Source organism: Grammomys surdaster, unplaced genomic scaffold (assembly GCF_004785775.1).
Source record: "Grammomys surdaster isolate TR1022 unplaced genomic scaffold, NIH_TR_1.0 187, whole genome shotgun sequence".
NCBI classification, from domain to species: domain Eukaryota; kingdom Metazoa; phylum Chordata; class Mammalia; order Rodentia; family Muridae; genus Grammomys; species Grammomys surdaster.
In genome coordinates, this window is record NW_021604632.1 from 3,756,748 (window position 1) to 3,766,104 (window position 9,357).

General features: G+C 46.4%; 1 protein-coding gene across 3 annotated transcripts in view; it reads left to right on the forward strand.

The window, feature by feature from the left end:
• Adat1 (adenosine deaminase tRNA specific 1) overlaps positions 1-5,154 on the forward strand; it is a 22,095-nt gene extending 16,941 nt beyond the window's left edge. Inside the window, exons 8-9 of one of the 3 annotated variants that reach the window (XM_028768715.1) lie at positions 516-602; positions 3,545-5,154. In XM_028768715.1, coding sequence (XP_028624548.1) covers positions 516-602; positions 3,545-3,680 — 223 coding nt within the window. In that variant the 3' untranslated portion in view covers positions 3,681-5,154. Of the gene's footprint in view, positions 1-515; positions 603-991; positions 1,150-3,544 lie in introns of those variants that run through there. The other 2 variants (XM_028768716.1, XM_028768717.1) reach the window with 2 other exon arrangements.
• Positions 5,155-9,357: the final 4,203 nt, after the last annotated feature.

Consider the following 9,357-nt stretch of genomic DNA (forward strand, 5'->3'; position numbering starts at 1 on the left):
GTTCTCTGGGGCTGCAGGCCCCTGTGAGAGGTCAGTTATGTTCTCTGGGGTTGCAGACCCCTGTGAGAGGTCAGTTATGTTCCCTGGGGCCTGCAGGCCCCTGTGAGAGGTCAGTTATGTTCCCTGGGGCTGCAGGCCCCTAAAAGCTGGAGTGAGGTTGGTGGGATTTAGTTCTGAAAATGCACCGTCCTGTGGCTAACAGGTCAGTGTCATGTGCTAGCAAGGGATTTCAGTTCCTCACAGCACAGATCTCTCTAGAGAGGCAGGTGGTGGTGCCTATGATCCTAACACTTGAGAAACTGAGGCAGGAGCTCATGATTCAAGACTAGCCTGGGCAATATAGCAAGACATTGTGTTAGGGGAAGACAGACTGAAAAGGCATCTTAGGTCAGTCTACAGTTCTCCTTGTGAGGTACAGAGGGATGGGGGGCTCTGGCACATTCACATCTGAACACTGTGATGAGGCCTGGTATGTAATCCACTGGAAGTGATCGTTACTTGCTTTTTCTGAACAGATCCCGAATCAGCAAGGTGGAACTCTTTAGATCATTCCAGAAGCTGCTGAGCAGCATTGCAGAAGACGAGCAGCCGGACTCCATCAGGTGATGTTGTCTGTCCCTCTGTTCTCCTGTCTGTAATGACGTCTGCTCTGGTTCTAGCTTATATTTGGTGAGACATGAGGCTCAGTGAGCCTGTGGGTGCTTACTGCTTACCCAGAGAGAATGGGAGGTTGTGGGGTTTGTGTCAGGGTCTTACCTACATTAGAGAGGCTGTTCTTGTAGGAAGCACAGAAGGTTTGGTTTTAGTCTTACACATTTATTTACTTATTTTGAGATAGGATCTCACTGCCCAGGTTGGCCTGAAACTAAAACTCACAATGTATGGCAGTTTAAGCTCAACCCCCCAGCAGTTAGTTCCCCTGCTTTCATCTCCCAGATGCCAGGAAGACATCACTGGTCTTTATTTTTTCATTTTATCATTTGACTGATAGGCTGACGAGATGCTGGGATGGGACCCAGGGCCTCTCATACAAGCTACAGAAGCACAGGACTCAAATACAGTTTGAAATTATCAAATTCATGGATCTTCCTCTTTACTAATAAGAAAAATTATTAGCCGGGCGGTGGTGGCGCACACCTTTAATCCCAGCACTTGGGAGGTAGAGGCAGGCGGATTTCTGAGTTCCAGGCCAGCCTGGTCTACAGAGTGAGTTCCAGGACAGCCAGGACTACACAGAGAAACCCTGTCTCGAAAAAACCAAAAAAAAAAAAAAAAAAAAAAAAAAAAAATTATTAAAATAAAACTGACATCAGTATTTACTGCAAGAAGCATAGTCTCTGTCTGCCTGAGGTCTCCTCCCCAGGCCTCTGTCCTCCACCACACTCCTGCGCCATCCTGTGAATGTGCACACACACATACACACAATTAAACATAATAAAGTAGGGGCTGGGGGGATGGCTCAGAGGCAAAGAAGAGCACTGGCTATTCTTGTAGAGGACCCAGGTTCAGCTCCCAGCACCCACATAGTGGCTCACAACCACTATCCAATCCCAGGGAATCCGACACCCTTTTCAGGCCTCCTCAGGTACTGCATACACATGGTACTCCAGCAAGATAAATGACCTTACATAGACAATAATTCATAATAAATAATAAAAGTAAGGAACAGGTTGAAACACGATAAAGTTGCATTAGGAAGGCAAGCCTCTGTATGTTGTCGTTGTTGTTGTCGTTGTCGTTGTTGTTGTTGTTGTAGTAATAAAAAAGAACTGGTAAACACAACTTCAGGAAGACTTTTTTTGGTTCACAGTTGGAGGGCACAGTCCATAGTGGCAGGAAGATGAGGTGGCAACTTATACTGCATCCAGAATTAGGAAGCAGAGAGGAGCATGGATGATCAGCTCGGCTTTTCCTTTTGTTGTCTGGGACCCAGCTCATGTGTGGCACTGCCCACACCCAGGGTGGGCCTCCCACCTGAGTCAAACCTTCCTGGAAAGCAGCACCATCACGGACATGCCCAGAAGCTAGTTTCCCTGGTGATTCTAACTATGAATACAATCTAGTTGACAATGGAGACTGATTATCACAGTCTGGATTTATTCAATAGTAAGAATAGTAAGATTAGCCATGCCACAAGATCGCTGAGAAGAATATAAGTAAAAATATTATGTGTAAAAGTGCTTGACCCAGCATGGCTTATACTTGGTTTTAACAACCAGTAACGAATTTTATTTATAAAAATTTATAAAAACCACTTAACTCAGTGGTTAAGATCATTTGCTCCTCCTCCAGAGGACCAGCTGGAGTTCAGGTCCCAGGACTCATGTCTGGTGACTCACTCCAGTTCTAGGGGATCCAACGCCCTCTTCTGGACACCATGAGCAAGAGGCACAAGCATGCTGCACAGACATACATGCAGGCAAAACACTCATAAAATAAAAACTTTTAATTACCCGGGCAGTGGTGGCGCACGCCTTTAGTCCCAGCACTTGGGAGGCAGAGGCAGGCGGATTTCTGAGTTCAAGGCCAGCTTGGTCTACAGAGTGAGTTCCAGGACAGCCAGAGCTACACAGAGAAACCCTGTCTTAGGAAAAACAAAACAAAAACAAAAAAAAAAAACAAAACTAGGCTAGAGTAATTCTTAGTAGACCTATACTAAATAGGATTCTTGCTAAAGGCAGGCAGGATAATGAGCTAGAAAGTAAAAAAAAAAAAAAAAGCTTTTTTTTTTCCCCTTTGGGTAGTGTCTCATGAGGCAGACTAGCCTACACTTACTGCATAGCCAAGGATGACCGGGACAGTTCTGTCCTCCTGTCTCTGCCTTCCAAGTGCACACCTGGCTTACTCAGTTCTGAGGATCAAAGCCAGGGCTTCATCCGCTCAGCAGACACTCTACCAGCCGAGCTAACGCCCAGCCCAGAGTGAGGAGCTGGGTCCAGTACTGAAGGGGCTGAGAAAAAGGCGGGAGCCAGAGCTGCTGTTAGAGGACACAGGAGAATTCCAGCTCAGATCGGACTTAGAAAGCCAGGCAGAGCTCAAGGCCAAGACAGGGACTCCGAGGACTCCCGCCCACATTTTGGTCCTAGTCCTTAGCTAAAGAAAATCTCATAAGAATTGCAACTATTCAGAGTATCAGACACTTTTCAGCAGAGAGGCTAGGGATGTCAGGTGCAGCACATAGTAGGATGTAACGTTCTTATAACAATAACAGCCAAGAAAGTTCTAATCCCTAGGTCCTCTGGTGGAAGTATTAAGTCAGGGCTGGGGTAGACAGCTCAGTGACAGGAGGAGGAGACTGTCCAGTGTACATGAAACTCTGTGTGGTCCTCAGCACCACAAAGAAAACTTTTCTCTGATGGTACAAGGGCCATACAAAACCAGTGTTGTGTGATTCTAACCTGCTTAAACGCGTATTGCTTTAACCTGGATTCCTGTGGAGGGACAGAGTGCTCCCCCTGCTCCTGTCCTGCTGTTTCAGTCTGCCCTGTTGCTCTAAGGGCAAGCAGTCCAGTTAGAACTGTGCTTGATGGCATGTGTGCATTAGGGTACAGAAGCTGGCTACCTATCAGGAGTACAAGGAGGCTGCGTCTGCCTACCAGGAAGCCTGGGCTGCACTCCGGAGGATACAGCCGTTCGCGTCCTGGATCAGAAACCCACCCGACTTCCACCAGTTTAAATGAACTCTTGCTGGTATCAGGAATCTTCACATTGGTCTGCCTCTCCCTTCATGCTGAACAAACCTCTGCTTTTCTGGAGGTTAAATCCGAGGAGAAAGAGATGCCTTCTCTCAGAGCGCCGCACCTCTTTGGTGTCATAAATGGAAGCCAGAACTTTATCAATTTATACTTGACTTGAGCAGCTCTGTGCTAAGAGAGCCTCTCAGTTATGAGCTTGGTATCTGCCTTCAGTTGTGTTTTATTGTTCTTTAAAATACAACATCAGAGTTTGGAACATGATGCTTTTAAAGTAATCTGCAGCAGCTCTGGTTTGTGTCTTCTGACACTGATTCAGCAAGTATGCATTGGGCTGAAATCTCTAGAATGCTGGAAACTTTACAGCCTCTCCTGGACTAATGATAATGTATTTCGTATTCCCAGCTTCCTTTTAGAACCATCCCAGTCCTCAGCAACCAGACCTGGCTGAAGCTAACTTTACCCTCAGGCTCAGCACAGGACTAGCCTTGGAAAGCTCTGTTCTCAGACTTACCAAGAAAGGTTAGTTTGTTTGGGTTTTGTTTTTGTTCTTGAGACACAGTCTCACTTTGTAACCTACACTGTCCTTGGCTTTTAGTCCTGCTTCAGCCTTCCAAGAACCAAGCCACCATCATCCCCCACCACACTACTTTTTCCTCATCCTCCTACCTTTTGCTTGAGACAGGATCCCTCTCTATAGCCCAGGCTGGCCTTGAACTCAACACACAGCCGAGGATGACTTTGGGCTCTGATCCTCACACCTCTGCCTCCTGGTGTCACACCATACTTTGCTTCCAGGATTCTCTTCTGACCAGTGTCGTGAGGACCATTATAGTCTTGTAACTGCCAGTAGCCTCCATCTTTTCCTACAGACAGAGACAGCCAGCTGAGAATGAAGGCAGCAGAGGAGGAAAATGCCAGAACAGCAAAGCACTAGGGTCCAGCCTGCACCCAGACCACATGAGACAAGTGCCTGGTTTGATGTTTTTTCTTGATTTATGGGGGCCACACATGCTATAGTGTATGTGTGGCGGCAAGCACCTGTATTAGCAGAGCAGGGCCCTGTTCTGATTGAATTCTTTTCTTTTTTAACTCAGTTCCCAAATGCCTTAATTTCCTACAGCAAATCCGCAAACGACCTAGCAACTAACTAACCTAAGAGAGAGTGCTCAGCTTCTCCCCACCTTGAAAAACTAGCCGGAAATAGAAGTGCTGCTTGTTACTCAGTGTCACTAGGTTTTATAGTGTTTTGTTTTGTTTTGCTTTGGTTTGTTTTTCCAGACAGGGTTTCTCTGTGTAGCCCTGGCTATTCTGGAGCTCACTTTGTAGATCAGGCTGGCCTCAAATGCAGAGATCTGCCTGTCTCTGCCTCCTGAGTGCTGAGATTAAAAGGTGTGTGCCACCATGCAGGGTTCTTTTAAAGACTTGAATAAAATGTGAAGTAACATATTTTTTAGCTATTTATTTATTTATTTATTTCCCATCCTGACTGAAGTTTCCCCTCCCTCCTCTCCTCCCAGTCCTTCCTCTCCACTTCCCCTCCCCCCACCCCCTTCTACTCCTCTGTTTCTCTTCAGAAAAGGGCAGGCCTCCCATGGATATCAACCAACCACGGCATATCAAGCTGCAGTAAAGCCAGGCACCTCCCATTGAGGCTAGTCAAGGCAGCCCAGTGAGAGGAAAGGGTCTCAACCAGTAATACGTTTTTTTACTCCTAAAGTTATGATGTCAAGTTTACTCACACCCAAAAAGCCTAAAAACCTTAGACACCGACATATGGGTAGAAAGCACTGCAGGCTAACCACTGAAGGCAGCTTCATCTTGAGCTGCACTTACTTTCTCAAGAGCTAAAGGTGGTACTTAAACGTCCAACAGCCTACACCCTATCTTATGCTCTTAGACCCACGTTTACACTGTGTGGTGGGGCATGCCTTTAATCTCAGCACTTAAGAGTTCCAGGTCAGCAAAAGCTATCTGGAACAGAGAAACCCTGTCTCACAAAACCAGAAAAAGGAAAGCTTAGAATTGTACGTATGCCTCAAAATCCCATCTCTGCAGTGCTGTAGACTGTCTCCTGACACCCAGGCTGTCCTTACCTTCCTAAAATCCCAGGCCAGAAAACAGTCCTCTCCATAAATTACCCCACGTGTCCTGTCTGTCCCCAGTCACCCGCAACATCATCCAGTCTGAGCCTTGGGCCAAACCCATGAACACCTCTAGAGCCAAGGTGGTTCCGATTGTCATTTGACTCGTGTCCCTCCTGTGGTCCTCTCCAGGCTCTGGCTGCAGCAAACCTGTTTTCTTGGTGAAGTCAGAGACTACAAGGACATTCATGCGTGTCCCCACTCCCCACTCCACTGGTGCCCATAGACCAACACTAGGAACAGGACAGGGAGCAGGACAGTTTGCCCTAGCCATCAGAGAAACTAGGAAAGGCCTTCCATGTGGTAGGCAAAAGCTCTACCACAACCACCAGCTATACCCCACCCAGGGTTCTTTTTTAATTACTGGGAAGGATTTTGTATTTTAAACTGTAGAAAAACTAGAAGCCCCTTGGAAGTGAAGTTGCACAGGAAATGGAGCAGCAGTAGCAGCTCTACCCATAATTCCACAAAATTGTGTCTTCAAAAATTCATCCAAATTTGGCTCTGGAGAGATTACACTCACCTATGTTCCTAAATAGGGTCTAATGTTATGACTCTGTGTGTGTGTGTGTGTGTGTGTGTGTGTAAGTTTTCTTTTCCTCAGAAATTTTAGAACTTAGTTTGATTCAGCCATGTGTGTATACATGTGTGTTCACATAGTTCTTCCTTCAGGATGGAGGAATGCCATGTTAAATGCCATGTTTTATGGATTCCCCAGTGCCAAGCGTGAGCTCACTGTCTGAGGAAACTAAGTTGCTGTGGAGAAAATGGGCTGCCCTGGCCGCCAGTGTTTTGCTGTCTGATTTGCTTGTGTCTGTGGCTGCTGGAAAGCTGCCCCCACCCAGACCTTGACATTTTTGGTCTAAGGACAAGGTTCCAAAGCCAGAGTTTTCCAGTTTCTAAACACCAGCTCTTTTCGGCCAGTTAAGTTTCTAAGTGCCGCTTGCCTCCGGTGCTGCCGGGAAAGCCAGAGCTGCTGAGCCTGCTGGGAGCCCGCGGCAGCACAAAGGTCACTGAAGTAGGAAATAGCCTCCAAATAAAAACAAAACGTGTGTGTGTGTGTGTGTGTGTGTGTGTGTGTGCGCGCGCGCGTGCGTGTGTGTACATGTGTGTATGTTCATGTTCATGAGCCCATGCAAATCTTCCCAAAGGAACTAAACTGGCTATCCAAAGGGAATAGCTAGATTCAGAAAGAGCCAGGCAGCCCATATGTACAGCCACACCATCCTGAATTGAGCTCAGAGCCAAGGAGGCAGATACCTTGGAGATAAAGTCTTTATTTTCAGAACAGAATAGTTCACTTTATACCTCGCTTTGTAGAATCATAGTTGCCTTGCATTCTATACATGTAAAAAAAATTTTAAACAATTATTAAAAAAGAAAAAAAGCTGGGCAGTGTTGGTGCATGCCTTCAACCCCAGCTGATAAAAGTTGAAGGCCAGCCTGGTTTACAGAGCTAGTTCCAGGACATCCAGGCCTACCCTCTATCTTGAAAAACAAAAGAAAAACCAAAAACCCGAAACTAAAACTAATTGTGTCTGTAACTGGACCAACCTGTTTCTCTGTAAAGCCATCCAAGTAAATCCAAAATGATTTTCAGGTGGTCCTGTAGCCCAAAGGACAGAGGGAACTTAGTCAGAGACGTTTCAGAGATATAAGTAGCCTTAGAATTCAATATTTATTTCTTTCCGCTGGGGACAGTGGGTAGGACACAACACTTGTTAACATGCAGGTTGCTACTTTCAATCTCTAACACTAGAAAAAAACAAAACAAAAACCAAAACAACCTGTGGCCCGTTTGTTTGATTGGTAATGTTTGTTTGGTTGGTGACGTTTGGTTGGTGACATTCTGGCCTGAGGCCCTGGCTGGCCTCTAACCCATGATGTTCCCGTCCCAGTTTTTCAAAGCTGCTGTTACAGATGGGTGCTACCATGCCTGGCAACAATCTGTGTTTTACTTAGGATATTAAATAGAAAAATGCAGGTCTTGTGGAAGTTTATGAAGGTCTAGAGTTATTTTCTGTGCACCTTTTTTTTTTTAATGTAATCATACCTCAATTTAGAATGTGATAGAAAAAAAAAGTCCTTATTACTTGAGAGCAGAATAAATTTGAGTACAGCCATGATAGTACACATGATAGTACCAACTCTGCCACCAACATCCAGTTGTATGCAGGGAAGGTATTTACCCTTTGACTTCTGACCTCCATTTTGTTCTACAAAGGAAAGTTCCAACAGTGAGGATGCTCTAGCATTTTCAGGTGTAGGGTCGGCTTTCTCTTTTTTTTTTTTTTTAAATTGTGTGCTGAGAATCCAACTCTTTCACATGCTAAGCAAGTACTCTACCTCTGACCTCTGCCCCAGCCCCACTCTTCAGCAGCTCTTAGTTGGGTGGAGTGGAGTGGTACACACCTTAGATCCAGTCATGGGAGGCAGAGGCAGGCAGACCTCTGAGTTCAGGGCCAGCCTGGTCTACAGAGTGAGCTCCAGTCCAGCCAGAGCTAAGTAGTAAGATCCTAGCTCAAAAAGAAAAGGCAAATGAAACCTCTTAATTGCCTAAATAAAGCACTTGGGAACGTCCCTCAATGCTGTGGCACTGTGACCTGCATACGGCCTCGGTTACATTACTGATAGGGTGGGGGAGGGAAGCTGCTTTTGTATTAATGTAGCAGCCTAGGGACACTGGTTTGGATGTGCTATTCTGCCCTTCCCGAGATGAGTCTGCAAAGGGTAGGAACCAACATTTCATATCAAGTCTGTTCGGCACTGCTTTCAAGTGTCCAAGTGTGGTAGAGCCTCTGGGGGAAAAGGCAGAGGCAGAAAGTCACTCCAAGTAGAAACCCAAACTGCCAAACGCTGGTTTCAAGTACATGTTCCTTGAGATTGGCCCCACTCCAAAGGGAAAAGCTCACAGTGAAAACAGTGATGGCCATTTGTTCAGGCAGCCAAGACGATGAAAAGCGCATTGAACCCAGCAGCAGCGTCTCCAAGGAGGAGGCACGGTGGGCCCCTCAGTAGTGAAACCAACCTGGCAACTGGGTGGGGGTCACAGAGCCCTTTGCCAGCGTCTGTCTTCAGTTCCACAGCAGGCCTCTCTGAGAGCTTGTCAGGGAGCGGCTGAGAAAGTGTGCCAGGAGCAGCTCATGCTTGACCAACAATAGATGCTCACTCAGTCTCGGTTGCCGTTTGCCTTGAATTGGGTTTTGTTGAGAAGAAAGGTGTGCTTCTTGAAGACTTAGGACCCTGCTCCTTCAGATATTTGTAGTCCTTCCTCCTATACAAGGTCTCAGCAACTTCCTGGTTTTGGTTTTATTTATTTATTTATTTTTGGTTTTTCGAGACAGGGTTTCTCTGTGCAGCCCTGGCTGTCCTGGAACTCACTCTGTAGAGCAGGCTAGCCTCGAACTCTCGAACTCAGAAATCCTCCTGCCTCTGCCTCCCAAGTGCTGGGATTAAAGGCGTGCGCCACCACTGTCCGGCCTGGTTTTGGTTTTATTTTTGCCTCTCATGGGACTGTTTTG